The 25,896-nt window shown below is 44.8% G+C and overlaps 1 protein-coding gene across 3 annotated transcripts in view; it reads right to left on the bottom strand.

The window, feature by feature from the left end:
* Bsn (bassoon presynaptic cytomatrix protein) overlaps positions 1-25,896 on the bottom strand; it is a 122,563-nt gene that overhangs the window by 37,922 nt on the left and 58,745 nt on the right. The window contains exons 2-3 of one of the 3 annotated variants that reach the window (XM_063248860.1): positions 7,213-7,378; positions 6,970-7,122 (exon numbers count right to left, since the gene is read on the bottom strand). In XM_063248860.1, the coding sequence (XP_063104930.1) occupies positions 6,970-7,122; positions 7,213-7,378 (319 nt within the window). Of the gene's footprint in view, positions 1-6,969; positions 7,379-25,896 lie in introns of all 3 variants that reach the window. The other 2 variants (XM_063248859.1, XM_063248861.1) reach the window with 2 other exon arrangements.

Here is a 25,896-nt window from a genome sequence, read left to right as displayed (position 1 = left end):
TGATCCTGGTATGGCTGTGTGCACACTGTGTGGTCCCTGCTGGAAAAGCTGATTTGCCCACATCTAAGACTGTTTCTGGCTTAGTATGAGGACTCAAAAGCATTCATAAAGGGGGAAAAGGATGAGAATAAGGGAGAAGGCCACACTCTGATGGGGACAAGCAGGCCTGTCCAGATCAAGGACTTGGGGAAAGACACAGTAGGAACAGCAAAACCAGCCTGACTGAGATTCCTTGTTGGTTGCCTGCTCCTGTCTCTGACTTTCTGTCTATCCCTCCCTTTCCTGTCTCTTCTCTCTTTCTACTTCCACTTTACTTCTCTTTTTCTCTTCCACCTTTATTTGATTATTTATTTATTTATTTATTTTGGGTCTTTTTCCTTTTTATTGGTACCAGGGATCGAACTCACGACTGCCTGCTTCCAAGGCAGGCACTTATGCCGCTGAGCTAAATCCCCAGCCTATTTGATTATCTTTTCATTGCTTCCTTTGCCCTCACATATAAAAACAAGAGTTTAGGAATAAGATTTCAAATTTTCTATTCTGAATGAATGACACATTCATTCTCAAACTTACTTTATCATTTATTTATTTATTTTTTAAAGGATATTTTTTATTCAAGTAACTACAAAGAGAAAACCAGAGGGGCAGCCTCAGGCTAGAACAAATAATGGCCACCCTCCCCAACAGAACAGGGGAGCTGATGGCCCCCACAATCTTCCACAATCAACACAGGCCCTTCCTCTGCAGCAGCATCCTAGGATCAGTGCCTTTCTTTCCCTGAGACCGGGTGCTCTGCACCCAGCCTGGGCATTGCAACCCTCATCCCCCTATCTTGAGGAGGAAACAGGGTAGAATTGGAGGCAATGACGATGAATGTCTGGCACTGGTGGCAGCAGCAATGACAGAGGTCTAAGAATAAACATTGACAAAAACCAACACAACTGTCAGAGGTAGTTTGTGAACAGAGGAAAAGATGAAACCAGAACCTTGAGTGGGCAGGCAGAGTGGGCACGGTGAATACGGTGGATTTCCATTATCTGCACTCTATGAGGTTAGCAGCTGCAGTGGAAGCAGGAAGGTAGGTAAATGCCTGGTCTTGGGTGGCTGCCACAGGGCACCTGGACCTCACCTGAGCAGGTGACTGCCAGCTGCTCTCATCTTGGGTGTGTTATGGAAGGCAGGGCCTCTGGCTCTTGCTCCTTCCTGTACCCCAAAGTGGGTGTCCATCCTGGTGGTGAACTAGGAAAGCTGGGGAAGGAACAGGTGGGTAAGCCCTACCAGGTTAGATTGGCTGGGGCACTTGAGGGGTCAAGGCCGGCCACCCCAATACTGGCCTCACCAGCACAGTGGGGTGGTGTGTGTCAGAATGAGATGAGACTAGGGCCCCTGAAGGGCAGGGGAGTTCTCCCAGGCCTTTAGAGAGGAAGCCAGAGGGAACAGTGGAGGAACACAAGAGGCCCCTAAACAAAGACCCTGAGGCAGGTCAGTGCAGGGACACAGGGTGTGGCTAAGTGGATGTGAGCCTTTTTCAAGGGGGTGAGCCTGAGGGAGCTGCTCTGACCACAGGGCCCTCTAGGAGCTGGTGTTTCAGCCCTGCTTTACAGCTGGAATGTGGAGCTCTGTGCCTGATAGCTCTAATCACAGAACAGCTCCTGCTCTAGCACATCTGCCTCTTCTTTATGTCCCCAGTGGTCCTGGCCTTCCCAGTACAGTGGTACAAGCAGAGAAGGACTCCCTCCTGGAACAGTCACCTGGGGATGTCCTAGCAGCAAGGCTGAGTGCTCCAGGGCTGACTCCCCTATGGACTGAGAGTTTGTGTGGGTCCAAGTGGCTACCAAAAGGCAAACTGCCTGAGGACTAGACATACAGTGGGTGAAAGAGCTCCCCAAGGGCTGCCACCTGAAGGCCCATTTCCATTTTATTTGGAGGCAGGAAAAGGAAGACTGGGAACATGGGCAGACATGTCCTTCTGAGCACACTGCACTGCAGGTCCCATGTCCTAACACCTGTCCTCTCTGGCTCAAGTAACGGTGTAGCTGAGATGGGGCAAGGCTGCTGGCTACAGCACAGGGATCCATGCTGAATTCACAGCACCAGTCCCAGGCCATCTGGTACCCTGGCTCTTGCTGGAAAATAGTAGGGAGCAGGGAGTACAGGGAGAGGCTCAGAGCCACTGTGTTAGCTCCCTGCCTTCCTTCAACACCCACCCTGGTGATTGCCAGGCTCAAGACTCAGGCTTGTCATTGGGGCAGGGGCTAGGGCCCAAACCTTGCAACAGGTGAGGGATACCATTCTACCCCCACCCCCACCTCCCTTTCCCTCTCCCAGTTTCATGGTATTGGGGATTGACTCTGGTGCTGATCTACATCCTAAACTCCATTCCCTCTTATTTTTTTTGACATAGGGTCTTTCTATGTTCCTAAATTGTCCAGGCAGGGCTCAAACTCACAATCCTCCAGCATCAGCCCTCCAGAGTACTGTGGTACTTTTCTTAGAGGGACTTATAAAAAGGGTGGGACAGAACTGCTGGACCTGGCAGGTTGGAAGAGTAGTAGCCCTGGGCAGAGGGTGGAGCCTCTCTTTGGGTGGTACCCTCAAACACTCAGCTGACCTGACTAGAAGCCTGGCTATGTGAGAAGCCCTACTCTCAGCTGTGATGTTGCTCTGAGGGTGCAAACAGACTCATGTAGATGAGGTGCAGCCTAGGGGGTGATTCAGGGGCTGCTCTGAATGATGCTGCTGTACTGCCCCCAGGCCACACTGCTCATAGCCTCCTTCAGCTCACTCCCAGCCTCATTGCCCATCCTACCTCACCTTCTTATTCTCTACCCAGCCAGCACATGCCCAAGCCTTGGTTCCTATGCCCAGCTACCAGAAGAGAGGCTCTTCAATGGCTTCCAAGGCCTCTTTCCTAGTTCGGAAAGGGGTGGCCAGCTGAAATATAAATTGCTGAAGGTTGAAGTGGTAGACTAACAGGCCTGAGCAGGCACAGGTCATCAGTAAAACCACTGGAGCCTGCATTCCTGCTCTGCCTGCACTGAAATCTGACATTCAGAAACTTTACAGTACTTGTTCAAAACCCACATCTAGGAAGAGAAGAGGAGACCCATTTTTCTCCTTCCTTTCCACCATAAGCTCTGAATCCTAGCACCTCTGATCTTGTAGTGTCCCTGTATTTTCTGAGGGAGGCTCTTGTGTACATTAGTGGGAGATATTCAAATGCTAAAAGGAAACTCCTTGTCTTTCTCCATGATTTCAAAAAGATGAAATTATTTACCTGCCCTGAGCTACCAGAAATGGTTAGATCAAGAAGATATCCTGGCCCAGCCCTTTTTGCACCAAAGAAACTTTAGTTTGAATAAAAGTGGGCCACGAGTGGAAGCCCATAGGAGAAAACCAGACCCTTAATTAGTGGCCCTGGATCCCCCATTCCTTTGCTCCAGAATGAGCCAGCCTTTCTGAGATGCAGTCTCCCTGCCTAATGGAGAGTGTGCTCTGAACTCCTTCTCAGTTTTCTACGCATATTAATGACTCCATGTATGCAGACACAGGAAAGCACCTAGTGGGTTTCTCCTCTCTGCTGAGCCTCACAGGTAGGGACAAAAGAGCAAGCGTATACAAGGACTGGGGATATAACTCAACAGCACAGCACCCATCTGGCAAGCACAGAGTTTGATTCCTGATACCAAAAAAAAAAAAAAAAAAAGATCAACTCCTATGCCTATGTGAGTGTAGGAGCCAGTCAGCATTCTCTCAGGCTGGCAAGAGGTCAAGGCCTCAGCCAAGAGCAGGGATTCCATATCTCAGATGCTCTTGGCTTACGGGGCTGGCTCTCTGACTTGTGTGTGGAAAGGCTGTTATAGCAACACCAGGCGTTGGTGAAAGAGGCCTCGCAGCCTAGGTCCTGTGCTGGGTCATCTCTAGAAGTGGTCTGCTCTTTTTGTGCCTCTGCTAAAGTAATAAGATCCTGCAATTGGCATGTGACACAAAAACAAAAGCACTTTAGTCATAGTGACTGTTATCTGCCAAATTCTTGCCCTCCAGTTTGTTCCTTGGTCCTCATATAGCCATCAGCACAATTCTATTTGACTCCTAATCTGGGCAACATCTTGAATTACATACCAGCTCATGAGCCTCTGCTTGTGAGAAATGTTCTGTTTCCCATGGTCATATATCCAAAGACCCCAAAGAGGCCCTGAAGCCTTCTGAGCCACTTGTGTGGCCCTTATTCCTCTTTGAGATTTCAGGTCCCTCCATCCATTCAGTGGGAAGCAGTGCATCTAGACAACATGCCTTACACCCAAGGACCAGGCTGTCAGGCCTCCTCAGCCAGAGCCCAGGACCATCCTAGCCAGGCTAGTTACATCCCCTCCCTCTCCCAGTCAGGGCTCCTATGATGACACTGACCTATGACTAATGTCTGCAGCACACCCTTTTCTCCCTTCCACTCACATGACTGACTTTAGAATCAGTTCCTTACATACATGCAGAACCTTGGGCCAGGAAGCACACAACCCAGAGTACACAAGGCCAATCCTGGAGAAGCCTTCTTAGCTTACAATCAGTTATAAATGTTCAAAAGAGATGTGGTCTTCCAGGACAACTCTAACTGCAAGTATGTGAGCAACACCTGAGAATTTGTCTTCTCAACACATGGACATATGACTAGGGAGGTAAATATGCTCTTAGCAAAGTGGCAAAGGGTCACTGCCTTGGCTTAAAGATTATATTGCGCCACTCCTAAGGAAAATGTGTCAAAAGTTAGGTTTCCTTGACAGGAATACCACTGAGAGCCATTTCTGGAGACCCTAGCAGAATAGGGCATCTACCAGGCATGAACCTGCAGAATGGTCTAAATCAGCATTTCCCAAACTAGATGCCATGCAACAGCTCTGTGAAAGCAAGTCTGGGAAAGCCTGCCAGCTACAGCTCTGCCTTGGAGCTTCTGACATCCTTGAAGATGCAAAAAGCCCTGGGAAATCTCGCAGCAAGAACCATTTCATAGGTTGGCTGATCCCTGTAATCTCAGCAACTAGGAGACTGAGGCAGGAGGATCACTGTGAGTTCAAAGCCAGCCTGGGCTACAAAGTGAGTTCAAAGTCAACCTGAAGTACACAGCAAGACTGTCTCAAAAATAAATAAATATCATACATATATATGATATAATATAAAAATAAATATATCACACCATTTAACTTGTTTAATCTAATTTGCTTGAAGTACTTGGCCAAGAGGCTTGCTCTTTACCAAAAACTGAATGTGCAGTAAGTTTGAGGCCCACTTTACTACTGGCCCTGAGCCTCAGCTTCCTCCTAATTCCATGAGGCAGATGGACTGAGTATCCCTGAGGTCCTCCTACTCTGCTGTTTTTCCCAGGTACAGCCAAAGGCTGACTCCCTTCCTGCCTTGTTAAAAGGTCTATATTTGGGGGAGCCTGAAAGAAGAGGCTGTGGCATCATGAGGGCTGGGATGCCCATTGGAAGACTGGTGCCACTCTGTGCAGCTCACCCACCCATCAGGGACTGAAGCACAGGTGAACATCTCAAGGAGTCTGGGACCCACAGGAGCAAGGCCAGCACAAAGAGGGCTCCTCACAGGACCGCAGGCATCTGCCAAACCTACTGCTTCTATGAGACTAAGTGCTTCTAGCCTCTTGCTTGCGGAAACACACAGGCACGCTTTTCTGGCCCAAATTGCACTGTGCTCAATACTGAGCAGCAGACACTTACCTAACTTATCAGTACAGGGATGGGCCTGATTCTAATCGCAGATGCAACAATCACGAGCATGCACGCCTCCTCAGGAAGCCTCCACACTCCAGAAGTGACTCCAAATGCTCTGAGTCATCGCCCCCCACCAACAGCTCCTTCCTTGGAATCTCACACTTAGCTCTTGCAAACCACACATCCCACACCCACAGCACCTCACTGGCATATATAGACCCTGACCTGTGAACAGTTATTCTCACTCAGCCCCCTCCCACATGGTCCAAACTGCTCCAGCTGCTAGTAATCCCAAGGGCACTGAGGCCCTCCTTTATAGTCAGCCACTCTCCACAATGTCCAAGGGCAGAGCCTTGCAGGGAGAACCAGATTTCTGTGAATTATCCTGGAGAAGCGGAAGGAGGCCAAAAAACCTAGATAGTTTATCTCAGAGGAATGATCCTTGCTCAACCAATACCCAGGAGCAACTAGCCAGGGTGCCAGAAAACCTTCAGGCCATTGGTGAGACTCTTGTAGCAATGCAAAGCATCTGAACAAAACCAGGATGGCACTGGGGACACAGAATCCTCTGCAGTAAAATAAACGAACAAAAGAGGCCAAACTCATTGATATGGTTCTACAGTAGCCTGTGTGAGTCTCTACTTAAGATCGTCTCTCTGGGGAGGGGTAGCTTGGTCTACCACCACAAGCCCTCAGCTAACTAGAATAGGAGCCCACAGGAGGAGTTTTCTAGCTGTCAAGGAGAGAGGAAGGCTCAGGACTAAAGAAATTTGCCTCCTTTTGGGCTCCTTTCCAAATGAGTAACCATTGGGAAAAATTATCCATAGGACTGTCACTGGCCTCTCCAAGGTTTAGTTTTTCAGGTCAAATTTGAACCAGGCAAGAAAGAATCTCCTAATTTGGGGTTCTGCCCAAGCTTTTGGGGTTAAAGATCCCTCAGGAGGGCTGGGGATATAGCTCTACAACATAGCACCTGCTTGGCAAGTTTGAGATCCCAAATTTGATTCCTAGTACCAAAACAACACAAAATAAAAGAACAAATCCCTCAGGAAATCTGAATCAGGCCTTGTTCTCTGCTGCCACATCTTAGAGCCAAGAACCCCACCCCCACTCCAAATCAGAATGACACAGATGCTGGAGGCTGAGGGAAATGACTAGGAAAAGAGTTTGTAGAGGGTAAGGGACCAGGGACAGCATGGTAATGAGGCAGTGGGTAGATAGGGGAGCCAGCACAGAGTGTAGTTACCTGGGTGAGATGAGGGTTGGGATTGAATCCGCACTGGTTGCAGACCTTGTTGTGACACTGGGTGCACGTGTTGAAGTTTGGCTGGCTGGGGGTTGACGTGAGGTCCGAGGTCTTGCATATGGGGCACAGGGTACTGCTGGGAAGAGGGGCAATCTGGGGGACAGAGTAGGGTGATGTGGGAGTGCTGCCTCTGTCTGGTGACACAGAGGGGGACCGCCCTGATCTTTGCGTCCTGCTGTCTACCTGCAGGGTCCTGCGGGGACCATCAGCCTCCTGGCCTGCTGGCCCCTGTGGCCTGGTTTCCCGGGAGCTCTCACGGCTGGGAGCAGTAGCAGAAGCTTGCTTTGGGGTTGGGGAGGCTGCTCTCTGGCTACCGGAGGGCTCCTTGGGGTCCAGTCTCCGGGAAATGCTGAAATGACATTGAAAAATTAATGTGTTAGAAACATATCTTAGTGAAGCAGCCTGCAAGGACTCTAGAAAGCTGGGTGACCCTGCTAGGCCTTTTGCCACCTTCCTTCTCCTGCCCAGTAGCAGCCTCTCAGTCACCACTTGCTGTATGCTATGCTGAGACCTGACTCCCATCTCCCACTTTAACCTTCTAGTCCACATGGCAGAATCCTGGATGGGCGTTTTACTCCCTAAAAAAAGAGCAAATTTAGATTCTTTAAGTCTGCAGTGGGAGTGTGCATTTTTAAGGAGCTCCAAGATGATGCCATTACCCTAATCTGCCTGTTCACAAAGCCATTTTCTGTGGTCTTCCAGTGAGTCAGATGTAGCCCAAGTCTAACAGGATGGAGTGGAGTGCTATTTTTTCACTGGTCCAAGGCTGGATGTGGTCTAAAACTCAGCCCTTGAGAAATCAATGAAGAAAGCCTGTTATGCCTGCCCATTATGGCCACCCTAAGCTGGCCTGGTTGTGGAGAAGCCCACAGAGAAGGCCAGGTGCTTGGATCCAACTGGCAAGGTACCCTATGACAAACTATTTCAGAGGGCAGATGAAGCCTGCACAGGGAGGCCCACCCCAAGACTCTTGTAGTATTTCCTCCTATGTGGGGAACTATGATGGAAATGCATACTCTCAGTCTAACACAGACTGCTGTAGAAGCCAGGCATGGTGAAGCACACTTGTAATCCTAGCACAAGGGGAGGCTGAGGCAGGAGGTCACAAGCTAGAATCCAACCTGGGCAACTTAGCAATATCTTAGTGAGACCCTGTTTCAAAATAAAGAATACAAAAATATGCTGGAGATATAGTTCAATGTAAAAGTCCTGAACTCAATCCCTAGTACTGGGGGGAAAAACTTCTAAAAAGATAAAAACTGTTAAATGTCCTATATATACATCAACTACCAATTGCACATAGCTAGACATCTGCTACTCTGGACAGCAGCAGCATTTCTGGTCACACTTAGAATCTGTGCTTCCAACAGATTAATTTCTAGGCATCCTAAAGAAATATTTCCCATATAGTTAATAAGTTCATTTTCATTTAAATTATTTATAGTTAGAATTTAAAAGAAGCTTTTTTGTGGGAGGGGGAGTTGTTTTTTGAGACAGGATTTTTCCATGCAGTTCAGTTGGCCTTGAACTCACCACAGAGCCCTGGATGGCCTTGAATTTGCAGCAATCATCCTGCTTTAGCCTCCCTAAAAGAAGTTCTTGAAAGCTTCTTAGGCTGGACTTGATGGTGCATGCCTGTAATCCCAGCACTTGGGAAGCTGAGGCAGAGGGGTGGCCATGAATTCAAAGCCAGCCTGCACTAAATGGAAAGATTCTGTCTCAAAAAAGACAAGAGGTGGGTGTGGTGGTACATGCATGTAATCCCAGCACTTGGAAGGCCATGAGTTTAAGGTCAAACTGAATTACAGAGCAAGACCCTACCTCAAAAAAAAAAAAAAAAAAAAGCTACCCAGAAGTTACTGACAGCCCTTTATAACGTGACTAGACTGTCACTCCTGAGGCTGTGCCTTCTACGAAATTCAGCAATTTCTACTATATTTGTGTTGCTTGACAGGCAGTCTTCCCTGAACACAATGACTTTTTTATTTTCAGTACTAAGAATTAACTCCAGGGAGTGCTGAACTATATCCCCAGTCCTTTTTATTTTGAGACAAGGTCTCATTAAGTTGCTCAGGCTGAGTTCTAATTGGAATTCTTCTTTCTAGCTATAGAAACTTTTAAATTTAATGTGCATCACAATGTAGCATTTCTGGAGACATTTTAACCAAATTGGATGCTCAATTTGGATTTCCTGAATGGATGGACTGTAAGCATGTCATGGACAAGAAGAATAAAATGTAGCCCAAAATATTTTAAAGCTGATGAAACATGGCAAGAGCCTGGCCTGGCACTCTCTTGGCCTGACTTCCTGCAGAAGAAAGCTGGGTACTGAAGGGCTGCTGGCCACACCCAGACCCACCTCCTGGAATGTTCTGCTAAGAGTAATGGTGGCAATATTGACTGAACCCTCACCATGACTGGCCTGTTACACACTAATTTCTTTAAGTCCAGCAACAAATTCATGGCATAGGATCCATTTTGCACATCTTACAGACAAGGAAGCTGTCATACATATAAGTTTAATTTGTGAAGCCACCATGACATGCAAATAATAGGGCTGGGATTCCAATATACACACTGCAGGTCACATCCTTCTTTAGTATCCTACCCTGCCTTTCTGGGGATGCACAGTATAGTTGTAGAGGGGTGGAAACACTGCAATTTGGGCTCTTCAGTTTCTTTTTGTAAGAGCTGTTTAACGGATGTTACCCAAGAAGAGGTATCTGGTTTGCTCACTGCTGCATACCCAGGACCCAGCACCATGCTTGGCATTGAGTGATAGTAAGCACATCTATCTGAACAGAAAATGTGAAAAGTGCAGTGAGCTCACAGTCAGGCTGAGTTAGGGTAGTAATAACATCAGTTATGACCACTTCACTTAGAACTTGGTCAGCAACTGAAAGACTCAGAAAAAAACTACTCCAACATCAGATATTCATTCATTCATTCATTCATTTGGGCTATTGATTATTTACCAACATGTACTGACCCTTGGACTAGTTCCAAGGTCCTGTATTGATTATAAAAGGACTCATAGGGGGCTGGGGATTTAGCTCAGCGGCATAAGCGCCTGCCTTGCAAGCAGGCGGTTGTGAGTTCGATCGCCCGTACTGATAAAAAGGAAAAAGACAAAAAAAAAAAAAAAAGAAAAGGACTCATAGCCTCAGGTGTTCACTGTATTGTTATTCTTTCTTGTATATTACAGTGAATATACAAATATTCACTGTGAAAACCTATTCAATATTTAATTAAAATAAAATTTTAAGAAAGTAAGTCAGCCAGGGATCCAACCTCTGGGAGCCTCCAGTCTTGAGAAGAAACAAATGTCCAAACAAATCTCTGCAAGTACATTGCTGATGTGCCAGGGAGGGCAGCAGCTTCATCCTGCTCTGGGAGACATCACACTATGCCTGAAAGGTTGGCTGTTCATCATGGGGTGCAAGGGTCTGAGAGGCAGCAGAAAGAGTACAGGTGGTCTCATAGGTGTCAGCAGCCACTTCACTGAGTGGCTGTATGACAGAAGTTAGTTATTCCCAGAACCCACATCAACTTCCAACAGCAATATGCTGAGTTAATGGGAAGCTCAAAGCTACAATGTTAAGGACTAGGATACAGGGCCTCTAAGGTTTCCAGGTAGGTGTTTAGGCTCTGTGTCAAGAGGATCTAACAAAGATAAGACAATTGCCTAGAAGAGAGCCCATAGGTGAGAGAGGAAAGGGACAGTGGGTATTATGCTTGAGTTATAAGGGGGAGCACTCCTGTAAACTGAGGTGGGGAGTTGCAGGGCAGAAGCTCATCGCGGATGAAGAGAATAATAACAAAACCACAAGTGTGGATTTGGCAGGATTGAAATATGGCAGGGGATAGGGCAAGAGACGTGGGGAGAAGGGTCATAATTTTATTTCAGATCAGGTAAGCAGACATTTTTACCTGGCAGAGTTAAGCATTTGATGTACAAGTAATTCTCAGGAATAGAGATTACCAGAGAGCAGTGATCCAGGAAAGACTGTAGGGAGTAGCAACATTTATGGCTGTAGAGGAAACAGACACCTGACACCAAGCAGTCAGACAAAGGAGAACAAAACACAATGACCCACGGGGTGCCCATGAGGCACAGCACCCAACAGTGCCTCCAGTGGTGGTAAAGCTAAATACCTGAGGCTGAGGAGCTGCAGGAGAAAAAAGGTTACACCCAGGAGGGCCACAGACCACCACAGTGAGCTGTCTGGACACAGATGCCATAGGGTCATGGGGGCAGTAGCAGGCTGAGAAAAGTTAATCCCTCTAGGAGGCCCTTCACAGGAAGCATATACAAGTCTACCAAAATATAGCTGCTGGTCAGGAGAAAAGGAGGGAGACAGGAAAAAGAGAAGGAGGCAACTGCAGGCAGGACCCAGGGCTATCCCAGTAAGACCTGGCCTAATGGCCAGGGACATCAGCAGGAAGGCCTTTTGAAGCCAGGGCTCCTCTCCACAACCTCAGGGAAACCTGTAATTGGGGGAGGGCTAGATAAGGACAGTGAATAAGACAGAGAGAAACACTGTTATACAGCAAAAAAGACAAGATATCCGGCAGGGGAGAGGGAGAAGACAGATGTTAGGAACTAACTGGAAGCCAGCAGCATGGTGACACAATCCTGCAATCCCAGCATTCAGGGGGCTGAGACAGGAGGATCACCATGAATTTGAAGCTAGCCTGGGCTACATAGTGAACTCAAGACTAGCCTGAACTATATAGCAAGATCCTATGTTAAAAAAAAAAAAAAAAGAAAAAAAAGATTTGGAAATCAAACAGAGAAAACTGAAAATACCTTATCTAGAGATTTATTTTGAGGCACTAGGGATTAAACTCAGGGCCTTGCTTATGCTACATAAGCACTTTATTATTGGGCTATATATCTCCATCCCTTTTTCTAAATTTTTGTCTTGAGACAGGGTTTTAACAGGCGTACCATGCTGACCTCAAACTTCCAATTCTTCTGCCTCAGCCTCCTGACTAATTGAGATTACAAGCATGGGATACCATGCCTGGTGAGATAAATATCTTTTAAAGAAGGCCAAGAAAGAGGACATAGAAATTGCCTGATTTCTACCAGCTTTCCTTTCTTTCAACATTTATGGCTGCTAGCTGTTCAGAAATCATGCTGACCCCCTGCTATTTTCCAAGACAGGAAGGAGCTTTCTGGCCACAGAAGGGCTGCTGGGAATTGATGCTTTGTATAATTCAAGCAATGTTATATTCAGCCTTATGTATTTGAACTAATTATAATTAAAAAGGAGACCTAGTCTATTTCACAAACACACTTCAAATGAATTTTGCTTTTTATGTTAAAAAAAAAAAAAAAGGCTGCTAGGAAGGAGGACAAGGACAGAGGCAATTCAGCCAGGAGCTCCCCCACCAATCCTCCATGCCCCTGCAGCCTCCTGTCTCACACCATGAACACCCCTGGCAGAAATAACCCATACTGTGCTATTAGAAGCTGGGCTCTTCTCTGTCAGAAATCCCCAGCAGGGGCACGAGGCTGACAAGCTCTAGCAACTAAAAGATACTCCAGAGACCAGGCACATCCCTAAGGCAGAGCCACTAGGAGGGGAGATGAACACAGGAGCTGCTGTGGTAGCTGCCTCTGGAATGGCCTGTGTCGGCTGAGGCTGGAGCCAGAGCAGATAGGCATCCATGGCCTTGAGCAGACAAACTTTCATGAAAGAACATTAATGTCACTACTTTTACTCTTTTTTTTTTTTTTTTTTTTGTCTTTTTATCAGTACCAGGGATCGAACTCATGACTGCCTGCTTGCAAGGCAGGTGCTTATGCCGCTGAGCTAAATCCCCAGCCCCACTACTTTTACTCTTCTTCCGCTCTGAAGCACCTAGTAGGACTCTTCCTAGGAAAAAATGCAAAACTTCAGTGGGTCCCAGGCATTTTGTTGTGCCAAGTGTACCATGCTGACCTCAAACTTCCGATTCTCCTTCCTCAACCTCAGAGAACACATTTAAGGCAATGAGTTCTGACTATCTGCTACTGTTGAGGGAAAGAATTTGGGGTGACCAGAGGTAGGTCAGAAGGGGAGAATGTGGCAAAAGGGCTTGGTAGGGAACAAAAGCTGCTGCAATCAAACATGGGCCAGAGCTAGGTTGCTACTAGAAAAGAGACCAGCAGGTGGGAGCCAGGTCACACAGGCATGAGGGCCACACGGGTCTGTTAGGTGGGAACCATTAGGTGGAACAATCTGATTCAGCCTTGGCTTCCTTCAGGTCTAGCCAGTCTCTAGAAACCACAGCAAAGTTAGGAAATAAGGGTAACTTTCCTCTAATCTCAGTTAATTGGTAGTGACTGTCAGGAGGGCTGGGATTGGAAAGGGTCTGTGGGAAAGATTGTTGTGGTCAGTTAAGCATAAAGGCCATGGAGGCATCATGTGTGGGGCAGAACAAAACCAAACCTTTAGACCTGTATCAAGACATAACCAAGGGGCTGGGGATTTAGCTCAGCGGCATAAGCGCCTGCCTTGCAAGTGAGTTTGATCCCTGGTACCGAAAAAGACAAAAAACCAAAAAGACATAACCAGATTCTTGAAGGGTCTCAGTCAGATGGGCTAGGCCTCTCTCAGGTCAAACTCATCCCACATTAAAAAGAGACTGTACTCTCTGTCCTGTGATTTTCCCAGAGTCACAAGAGCTGTATGTGGGCATCAATCAGCTAAGGTCCGAAATACTATGAACTCAGTATGACTTTGAAGGCCAAATGACATTTCTTGGGGACAAATTAATTCAATTTTTGTTTTGAGACAGAGTTTTGTTAAATTGCCCAGAACGCACTGGGAATTTTCTTTTTTATTTATTTATTTATTTATTTTTTATTTTTATTTAAGGAGAAAAGAAAAGAAAGAAAAAAAAAACAGTGAAGGGGTACAAGTTATACAGATTTACAGAAGAAAAAAATGCGCAGTAGGAAATCACTAGTTAATGGATTACATATTGCCATCTTAGAAATAATTGTTCAAGTCACAAAATTAAAGCTTGTAGAGTGGACATTCCAACAATGATACTGCAAACAGTTCTGTTCAATGATCAAATAAAACTCTGTGATATCATTTTCTATCTTATACATTTAAATATACATGCAGTTATATAGTTTAGAGCACTTTCTTTTCCTCTCTTTTGTACAGTGACTATTACACATTTTGGGTTTCATTGCTCCCACGGTTCTTATTGCTTTTTTGGAAGAGAGTAAAACCAAATGTGACATAACAGAACAGAATCGGTCAAGTCAAAAGGGTGGATATAATAGATAATATAAAAACATAATACAAGGTGATCAACAATGGTTACCATAATGCCTCCCGCTATTTCTAATAGAATTGCCTATATCATTAGTTGTAATACAATTGAACAAAACCGTAAAGAATAAAACCGACAAAACCAAAACATTGGAGATATTGTAGGTCTTCAAAAGTAGATAAAAGTCAACGCACTGGGAATTTTCAGTCTTCCTGCCCCAACCTCTGAGCCAGAGTACTGCGATTATAGCCCTAAACTACCAACCCTGGCTCCCTCATTGATTTAAATAGAACTCATGGGGAGCCGGGGATATAGCTTGGTGGCATAAGTGCCTGCCTGTGCAAGGTTCTGATTTTGATTCCTGGTACCAAAATAAAAAAAGAACCCATGGGAATATTTCTCTTTCCTTCCCTCACGCCCTCCCCCCCCCTTCGCCTCCACATCTCGCCCTTCTTCCCTCCTTCCCTGTCTCTTAGGAATCATTAAGTTCTTGTATGTTTGAACATATCTATGTGGACTTTACACTTGAATGGCTTAACTCGATATAACTTTGGGGGGGGGTACCAGGGAATCAAACTCATGACCTTGCACTTACCAGGCAGGCACTTGTGCCACTGAGCTAAATCCCTGGCCCTCAATACAATATTCTTAATTCCTACTTCTCCTGAAAACTTTGAAAATATAGCCCCTCTGTTTTCTATCATGGATTATTCCTGTGGAAAGCTCTTGGCCAGCCTGATATATATATATATATATATATATAGAGAGAGAGAGAGAGAGAGAGAGAGAGAGAGAGAGAGAGAGTTTTCCTCAGGATGTAATAGAACTATTTCTGAAGTTCAGTAACTTCACCAAGATAGTTTTTTGTTGAGCATTTCATGTCTATTTTTCCTGAAATTCAGTATGTCTTTTCAGACTGAAGACTTAGAGTAAATGTTCTTTTACTTCATTGGAGAAGTTTTTCTTCTATTATGTCCTTGAATATTTCTGAGTTCCATTTATTTTACCCTCCAGGGATACCAATTTCATCTATTTTGAATTTACATTATGTTTACATCATCCTAGTTGCAGACAATCCATGACTTTCCCATACCCTTCTCTGCTCAATCCCTCAGGGAACTCCATTTCCCTCGTAAACCCTGGTATCACTTGGAGTAGGTTACTGGTTTTGAACTCTGAACTATTTGCCCTAGTTCTACAGGTCAAGTTTCCCTTCCTAGCATCCTCTCTCAACCTTTACTGATTTTCTATAATTAGAAACCACTCTTTGTTTTATATTTCAAATTATAGGGTGTGCTAGTTTTGTTGAAGGTAGACTTTTCTGTTTCTTGTTTTTATAGTTTAGTTCAAAGAGCTGCTTTTCCTGGGTGTGGTGGTGCACACATGTAATCCCAGCACACGGGAGGATCACTCTGAGTTTGAGGCCACCCTGGGCTACATAAGCAACTTCAAGGCCAGTTTGCACTACACAGCAAGACCCTGTCTCAAAAACAAATAAACAAACAAAAAACAAAGAGATACTTTTACTTAATCATATTTAAATAGAAAACATTTTCACAATCTAAAACAAAGCCATTTTCCCCCTCTGGTTTTCCTTTTGTGCATGTTCTCAGTTTCTTAAAGCATAGATTTACTTATAAATCTTATTTAAAATCTTAGATATTGGGCTGGGGATTTAGCTCAGCAGCATAAGCACCTGCCTTGCAATTGCGAGGTTGTGAGTTGATCCCCAGTACCAAAAAAAAAAAAAAAAAAAAGAGAGAGAGAGAGAAAATCTTGAATATTATCACTAGGAGGAAAAGTTTATACTCCTAAGATTTGTTTGTTTGTTTAAGGAGGCTCCCAATCCCCTTGAAGTCCATGGAGACCAAACTCCCTAATGACTAATGGCTGATCTGGTGCCTGACTAGTGGACCCCGCCTTTTACACTGGCTCTGTGTCTTGGTATTCACCTTCATGGAACCCCTTGTACATATGACTCACCTGAGGACAAGCCACTGCTTGCCTGCATCCATGCCCATGACGCCCTAGCTGAATGCTTCCACATCTGACCTCTTGTGTGGCCTTCCTGAGTTCCCCTTCCCTATGCACTGGGACTCAGTACTGTCCCCAATTAAGAAATCTACAAGGGTAGGGTTCCTGGAACCCTAATGTGGTTACAATCCCCATTAGCCAGTTGCAGGAAGCAGAAACTTCAATGCCTGATTAAACTGATGAAAAATAATTTGTAATTAGGCAAGGTTAATAGGAAATGACCCTGCTAACACTTCTTTTGGTTAGATAGTCATATTAATACCATTGATCTTCTATAAAGGACGGTTCAATCAATGAGTCACAAATTCTCAGGGAAAATGTGACAAAGATTGAGTTTTACTATAATTCAGTAAAAGAGTTGGCTTCATTAGCTAGAATTCAGTAGAAGGGGGAGTGCTCTAACAGACTTGAGTAGCTGTTCATCAGCAGAAGATTCCTGGGGGAGCCAGGACAGGTGGACTTTTACTAGGAGCTGAAGAGGCTAGAGGGATAACGAAAAGGCAAGTAAGGGTACAGAGAGAGCCACTGCCCATAACAGAGCCCAGGTCAGCCTCGGCTTTCCAGATGGTCCTCATCTGGGACACCAGAAAAAAAGAGCTCAGTCTTTAGGGCCATCTCCTTCGGACATCATAAGAACTGAAGATAAGATGCAGTCATCTTCCTGAGAAATCACAGTATACCCTGGCGTCAGGACCTACAGTATGCATGGAACCTGTGTCTTAAGGCCCTGGCTTTTCCATTCTGAAGTGACTGGGATACCCTTCAAGAACACCTTCAGGCATTCTAGATATCACTATGGACTCTCCTGCTCTCTGAGGGGACACTTCGCCAGCCATACACACTTTTTTCCCTCATTAAACTTTGTTTTAAAGGGCCTCAAAATTCTGTGACAGATTTTTGGTCAAGTTGTTTCCATTAAAAAGTGTTGATTTTAAAAACTAATGACTAGCCGAGGATTTAGCTCAGCGGCATAAGCGCTTGCCTTGCAAGCGGGAGGTTGTGAGTTTGATCCCCGGTACCAAAAAAACAAAATAAAAAACTAATGACTAGAACTGGGGATATAGCTCAGTGGCACAACACCTGCCTGGCAAGTACAATGTCCTAAGTTCGACTCCCAGTACCACAAAAAGTAAATAAATAAAAATAAAAACTAGTAACTTAAAAGCTGTCACACACACACACACACACACACACACACACACACACACACAAATGGTCCACAAAACATTTTCCTTTCCTTCTGAAGGTTTTAAGATTCACTGTTATCATTAATCAGTCTTTCACTATTAAACTTAAATGGTCAATTGGGAGAAACAGTTCTGAGACTGGTTTTCTGCTACTGACTAAAACTGGGGTGGCGGGTATTAGGAGTAATCTTCATTTAACCTTCTGAGCCTTCTCGGCAGAGTTGGTGACCTTGCCAGCTCCAGAAGCCTTCTTGTCCAGTGCTTTGACGACACCCACAGCAACTGTCTATCTTACTTCACAAACAGTGGAATAGTCTGAGAAGCTCTCAACGCACGTGGGCCTGTCTGGAACTACGTCAATGATGGCAGCATCACAAGATTTTAAAAATGTGAGCATACTTTCCAGCTTCTTACCAGAGCAGTGACCAATTTTTGCTTTCAGCTCAGCAAACTTGCAAGCAATGTGAGCTGTGTGACAGTCCAGTACAGGGGCAGAGCCAGCACTGATCTGGCTGGGATGGTTCAGGATAATAACCTGAGCAATGAAACCAGCTGCTTCCATGGGTGGGTCATTTTTGCTGTCTCTAGCAACACTGCCATGTTAAACATCTTCAACAGAAACATTCTTGACATTGAAGCCCACACTGTCCCCTGGAAGAGCTTCACTCCAAGCTTTATGGTGCATTAAACAGACTTTACTTAAGTTGTGACACTGACTGGAGCAAAGGTGACCACCATGCCAGGTTTGAGAATACCAGTCATCACTCAGCCTACAGGGACGGTACAAATACTACCAATCCCGTAGACATCCTGGAGCAACAGCTGCAAAGGCTGTCAGTTGGGAAAGTGGGTGAAAGGATGCAACCCAAAGCTTCAAGCAGTGTGGTTCCACTGGTGTTGCCATGTTTACAAATGAATGTCCATCCTTGAACCACAGCATATTAGCACTTGTCTCCAGCAAGTCATCACCATTCCAAACAGAAGTTCGCACAAAAGCTACAGTGTGAGGGTTGTAGCTCATTTTCTTAATGTAGGTCCTGGCTTCCTTAACAATTTCCCTTATCTTTTCTGGCAGTAGGCTGGCTCAGTGCAATCCATTTTGTTAACACCAACAATTAGTTGTTTCACACCCAGTGTATAAGCCAGAAGGGCATGCTCACGGGTCTGCCCATTATTGGAGATACCAGCTTCAAATTCATGAACACCAGCAGTAACAGTCAGGACATCACAGTCAGCCTGAGATGTGCCTATGATCATGTATTTTGATAAAGTCTCTGTGTCCAGGGGCATCAGTGACAGTCACATAACATAGTCACATAAATTTGCTGGTCTCAAATTTCCACAGAGCAATATCAATGGTGATACCACACGCATGCTTAGCTTTTAGTTTATCCAAGACCCAGGCATATTTGAAGGAATCCTTCCCCATCTCAGCAGCCTCCTCACATTTTTCAATGGTTCTTTTATCAATGCCACCACATTTGTAGATCAGATGGCCAGCAGTGGTGGACTTGCTGGAATCCATGTGTTCAATGACAATGATAGTAACATGAGTCTTCCTTTCCCATGTTCTCTTTGATTTAGTGGTGGTTTTCACTACACCTGTGCTCTTGTGGCAAATCCACTGCAAAAAAAGCATCACATATATTTTTTAACTACTTCTCCACAGTTTTCTCAAGAGGGTTAGCCCCAGAACCAGCTGTCTGGTAACATTTCCCAGCCCTGTCTTCTGGGAATGCTGTGGCTCCGAGTGTTGTTACACTTTCTATCCAGCCCAAACCACTGAGGCTCTTGCAGCTCTCCCAGATCCAGGGTTGCAGATATCTACATGGAGACCTTAACAGGCATAACTTTGAACTGTGCAACATTCCAGTTTCCCAGTTCCAGGGAACACTTCTACAGTTATAAAGCTCTAATTAGGACTCAGAAATCATATGACAACGTTGAGTAAGATTATCCCAGGTTCTAGCCCCTGTAAATTTACTACTACAGCCTTTCCCTAGGGCACAGTTTTATGTGGTCAACTCCCCTCCAGATTCTTCTACAAACAGGAACTCAAACCTCTGTGATCATGGAGAAAGCAGGTCCTGGTCTTCTGCCCTCAAGCCCCAGATGGCAAAAGCCAAGACTGGCCAAGAAGCCTCACAAGTTCCTACCTGGTCTTCAGACCCAGAACTGAGTAGAGTCAGCCCTTAGCTGGTCCATGAGGGCAGTCAGGACAGATCCTTAGCCAAAGAAGATAGCAAGCGCCTATTTCACATCCAGCCCTATTCAAGATACCATGAAATTAAAAGTTTACTTTTCTAATGCATGAACAGACTAACCACCTGGTGCACCTAGGGTACTGGGCTAACCCCAGAAACACCAGTGTATAAGGCTTCCCTGACACTGTGGGGCTGTGGGAAAAAAAGGAACCCTTCTCAACTGTTGATAGAAATGTAGATTGATGGAACCACTGTGGAAATCAGTGTGGAAAGTCCTCAAAAAACTAGGATTAAAGGTCCCATTCAACACAGCTATTCCTCTTCTGGTATTTTCCCAAAAGAATTAAAGACAGTGATACATATGCACCCACGTTTTAGCAGCACAATTTGTAACAGCCAGATCTTGGAAACAACCTAAACGCCCATCAACTAAGAAATGGAAAAAAAGATATGAGGAGAAACTGGAGACTTTGATAGGTAAATAGATACAACCTGAGACCATATTCATTAGTGACATAAATCAGACACACATGTATAAACATCATATTGAATTATTAGTGTGAGAAACCAGAAGAAAAAACATCTGTATATATATTTGTGTATGTATATAAAAATGGTTAAGATAGTTATACTACCAATTTCTCTGAGTTCATTGAAAAGAAAGATTTGTGCTGGTATTGTTTGGACAATTGAATGCAGATGTCTTGTGCTCTGGGTGAATGACTTGGAGATGACAATGCACCATATATATATACCATTGTTGCCCCCTGATTGACGTGTTTTGAAATTTTGTTGTAGTTTTTCTCTTTCTTCTTCTTCTCCTCCTCCTCCTCCTCTTGTCCTTCTCCTTCTCCTCCTTCTCTTCCTCCTCCTCCTCCTTCTTCTTTTTTTCTTTTCTCTTTCTCCTTGAGATAAAATGGATTTGGAAAAAAAATGGATGCACCTAGAGACCATAACACTAAGGGAGTAAATCAGACACAGAAGGTTAAAAAAAAAAACAAAAAACAAAAAAAAGAGAGAGCGAATGAGGAAGGGAAACAGAACTTTACCACTGTCCTCCTCAGAATTACCTCTATGGGCACCTACCCTTTTGTCACTTGCCTCCTACATCCTAGGGTACCTTGCCAGCTCTTAGGCAATGCTGCTCCAATGGCTGAAAAGCTCATATTGGACAAAGGGCCTGAAGCACTGCAGTACTGGTCTGGTGCTGGGTAATTCTTAGCACTACAAACAACATGAAGTAGCTGGGGATTTAGCTCAGCAGCATAAGTGCCTGCCTGGCAAGTACCAGGTCGTGAGTTTGATCCCTGGTACCAAAAAAAAAAAAGAAGAATGAAACCCTCAAAACATTACCTTGGCCTTGAAATCTGAAATCTACTACAATCAAAATAATTCAAAATTAGTGTTCTCATATACAAAACCCCATCTAAAGCTGGATGTAGGGGAACAGCCTGTAATCCCAAGTACACAGGGGAGGCAGAAACAGAGGGATTGTGAATGCTAGGCCAACTTGAGTAATTTAATGTCTGTGTCCCAGAATAAAATAGAAAAAAAAAGGTAGCGCACTGGTAGCGTGCTTATGCAGCATGTTCTAGGCCCTAAATTCAATCTCCAGCACCAAGAAGCAAAGCAAACCAAAACAGTAACAACAAAAACTCTTATTGGTCATGTACAAAATAAGGGGAACTTGAATGCACATGTGTATGGGGCCTCTGGAAGAAGAAACGATGTGATGTGGGCTGGCAGAGCCACACCAAGCCCTGGAGGAAGGTGAGGAAGGGGGAGTGGATCTAGAGAAGAGTAGGTCATCTGGCTTTCCTCCACACATGGTCACTATTAAGACCTTGGTACTAGCACAGAGCTCACCCAGAGCAGGGCTCAGTAGATGTTTGCAAAGTGAATGACTGACAGGGACACAGAAGTTCTCATGACATGGCAGAAAGAGGACTCACTGCAGTAATCCCAGGGTCTGCCAAGAATCTGTGGTCAATCACAGACATATATGGGAGAGGAGGACTCTGAAGTCTGGGATAGAGACCTGAGGGCAGATCCTGCTCAGAAGACTCACTCAAAAAATCTACTTGACAAAGTTCTGGCTTTCCTGATGCAGCTGCCACAGGCACAGCCACACTGGCCATGCCCCATGCAAGCAATGTTGTGCTAAGCACTTACACAGTTACAGCTTTCATAACCTTTACAGTGGCACCCTCCTGTCCAAGCATTTTCCTCTGCCTGTACTGTTTTCAGTCGAGGATTCCAGAGGTTCTTCCCATGACCCCACCACTTCCAGCTCATGCTCCCCTCTCTTTATACAACTGTAGTCCCAGCATTCAGGAGACTGAGGCAGGAAGATCTTGAGTTTGAGGACACATTGTTACTTATGGAGACACATGCCTTCCAAACAAAACAAAACCTATCTCAAGATAGTAAATGAGATTCATGATTCCAGCAGTTGCTCACTGCAACTCAAAAGATTTTTTTTTGGTCTTTTTCTTTTTTTTTTTTTTGTACCAGGGATGGAACTCACGACCACACACTTGCAAGGCAGGCACTTATTCCGCTGAGCTAAATCCCCAGCCCCTAAAAGAATTTTTTTGAGACAGAGTCTCATTACATAATCCAGGCTGACCTCAAACTCATCATGTAGTTCAAGCTGTTCTCAAACTCATGATCCTCCTGTCTCAGCCTTCCAAGGGCTACAATTGTAGATATGCAATACCATTCCCAGCTACTCAAAAGACATTTACAAAGGAAGTCAACTATCACCTTACCAGCCCTCAGCTACCCCCACCATGTTTATTGTTCCACAAGCCTATCAGTCTGGCTGCAGAGGCATACACATGGGCAGCTTATTTTCCTTTCTCCTTAGTATATCATCCTGAGTCTCCAACTCAGGAATCTAATGTCAACCCGGGGCACTGTGGTCCAACCCTTCTTTCTTCCTCAGACTGCAAGAGCCTGCCAGTGCTAGGGATTATCTCTAGATCCTTCTGTGGACAGCTCTTTCATTGTCTCCTCAGAGACACCTGTAAGAGACTTCCTTGTCCACTCTACCTTCCTACTCCTCCCACTTCTTCTGCCATGGATTATCACAACTCCCATCTCACTCAGCCTGCTGTGCTGTGCTATCTCCACATGTTTTTTTCTCAGATCTGAATCACTGCTCATGAATCTACAGAGAACAGCTTCCTTAAAGAACATATACCTTGATGAAATTTAAGTCTAAGTAGCTGAGTTTAATGATCTCAACATGTGCAAACAGTTCAAGAGAGAAATACAAGGGTCCTTGAACCTCCACTCTTCAGTCACTGAGCTAGAGAAAGGGAGAAATTTACGGTGAGGAATCTTCCTGCTGGACCTGCACCATGTCCAGCCACATGAAAGGAATCAAAGTCTCCTTGAAGGATTTTGACCTTTGGGCAAGACCTAGAGCCCTAGTTTCCACACAGCTGATTAAGTGTGGTAGAAGTAGTGAGAATACACTCTTGTATATGTGCGTGTATGTGCTCATGTATGCTTACAAGTGTGAATGTATGTGCATGCATGTGTGAACATGTGAGTACATGTGTGATCAACTCTCCAGGGCACAGGCAGGCCACAAAGTATGATTAGAGACACTAAGGAAGAGGTCTGTCCCATAGTGAAGGACTGAGGACTGAGGTATCAAATTAGCACAGGACCACGCCTAGAGTACAGTACCAGACTGAGCCAACAGAGGGGCAAGGGCTACCTCAGCATGAGGAAGAGTGGCGCCAAGTGCACAGTAGGTACTAAGGAAAACATTAGCTCTTGCCTTCCTTCCCTGGCTTGACAAGTAGAGTGGGCAGAAAGCCTGGGGTTTGATGCCAAAGTCTCAGGGGTGTGCAAAGAAAGTGGCAGAACTGTATGACATACACTGACAAGAGAAGAGACACCAGGGACAAAGAGTAGGCTCACAAGATCAGCCCCAAAGCCCCCTGGCTCAGGGAAATGGGTTAGTATATATAATGCAGGCAGCACTACTGCAGGGTGGGAGGATGACTGCATACTCAGTCTCGGCCAGGTTTTCAGGATGGAGGTTAATGTCAGCTTGGGGTTCCAGAGTATAAAATGAGGTGTCAGGAGTAGGGGATAAACTCAAATGCAAGACGAGCAGGGAAATGGACTACAGTTAGAGTGTGAACAGAGCAGCCAGCACAAGTGTGGCCTTGGGGACTATCAGGTGTCACTGGGAGCTACAAGCACCTGGCCCTGGGCTGCCCTACAGATGTTGGCTGCCAAACAGTGAACATAGCGGACAAAGCCACTCAGCTCAGGGAACTCGCCTTGTGAGAGGGACACAGGCAAAACACAGGAAGACACACTCAAAGAGCCACACTCAATCTGGTCAGAACATGGTAGGTGCTTAAAAGAAAACTATGAAGTAGGAAGGAATGGGACACTCTCATGGGGCACGGTTCACTTCTGAAAAAGGGATGCTTAAGTAGAGCAACACAGACATTCTGGAGAGGTCATGTCAAAAGCCAGGGAGAACACCAACACCTTTAGCTTTGGGGCAGTACTAAAGGCAGGGAGGATGGAGCAGGCTGGTGCGGTCACAGAGGTATGTGTAGGATGACAGTATAGGTATGGAAGGCCTGCAACATGGGAAAACATCCTGCCTCTGGACCCCTTCCTAACCCTTAGCGCCCCGTTTCAGGGTTCCTCTCTGAGTCCACCAGGCTGATGTAGTGCTCAAGAATCAAAAGGTAGAAGACACCCAGATGTCCACTGACAGAAGAATTGGTAAACAAAATCTGATATGCACATATCATGGAGGATTACTCAGCTTGAAAAGGAAAGACATTTTGATACAGGATGCAATGTGGATGAAACTTAAAAATATCACGCTAAGTGAAATAAGCCAGTTGCAAAAGCACAAATGTTATATGATCCTCTTACATAAACTACCTAAACAGTCAAATTCACAGAGACAAGAAATAAGACAGTGGCTATCAGGTGCTAAGAAAGGACAATGTAGGGAGGTATTGTTTAATGGGTAAAGAGCTTTAGTTTGGACCCATGAAAAAGTTCTGGAGATAAATGGTGCTAATGGTTGTACAACAATGTGAATATGCTTAACTGCCATTCACTGTACACTTAGAAATGGTTAAAAGGGCCAGGTATGGTGGCCTACATCTGTAACCTCAGCACTTGAAGGCTGAGACAGGAGGATCACTTGTGTTGGAGACCAGTCTGGGATACATAATGAGTTCAAGGCCATCTTCAACTATAAAGCAAGACTTTGTCTCAAAAAACCCAAATACACAAAACAAAATGAAAATGTTTGTTAAAGGGTACAATTTTATATGATGTATATTTTACCACTGTAAATAAAATAAGACAAAGCAAAAGTAATACAATCCAAGGCACATTCAGCGATCTAATTTTTGTGTGCGTGTGATACAGGAATTGAACTCAGGCCCTTGCACTTGCCAGGCACATATTGTGCCACTGAGCTCTATCCCCAGCCCTATCTAATCTTTGACAAAGGGACCAAATATACACTGGAGGAAAGATAGCCTCTTTAACAAAGTTGCTGGGAAGACTGGCTTACACACATGCAGAAGACTGACTCTAGACCCTTATCTTTCACCATGTACTAAATTAAAATCAAAATGGATCAAAGACCTAAATATTAAAACAGAAACAATTTGCTGTTAGATAAAACAGGTAAAACTTTAGAAGGTATTGGCAAGGATTTTCTGAGTATAACCCTAACTGCGTGAGAAATAACATCAAGAATCAACAAATGAGATTACACCAGATTTAAAAGCTTTGACCCAGCAAAGGACACAGCCAACAGAGAGAACAGTCTATAGCATGGGAAAATATGTTTGCCTCTTAGATAGAGGACTTAATACATATATAAAGAACTCAGAAAAAGCAGATCTCCCAAAATAAAAGACCTAATAAAAACAGGTTAACTGAAATGAACACTTCTCAGAACAAGACCAGAAATAGCCAAAATGTGCATGAAAAAATGTTCAACATCTGTCATTAGAGAAATGCAAATTAAAACAAGACTGAGACTCGGTCTTACTTCAGAAAGAATGGGTATCATTAAGAAATCACATAATAACAAATGCCAGCAAGACTATGGGAGAAAAGAAACCTTTCTTCATTGTTGTTGGGAGTATAAACTA

This window comes from Cavia porcellus, unplaced genomic scaffold (assembly GCF_034190915.1).
Source record: "Cavia porcellus strain 051 isolate PalLab524CR breed Dunkin Hartley unplaced genomic scaffold, mCavPor4.1 scaffold_5, whole genome shotgun sequence".
In the NCBI taxonomy this organism is placed as follows: domain Eukaryota; kingdom Metazoa; phylum Chordata; class Mammalia; order Rodentia; family Caviidae; genus Cavia; species Cavia porcellus.
Note: the sequence above shows the minus strand (reverse complement) of the source record. Positions and strands in the feature narration are given on the sequence as shown.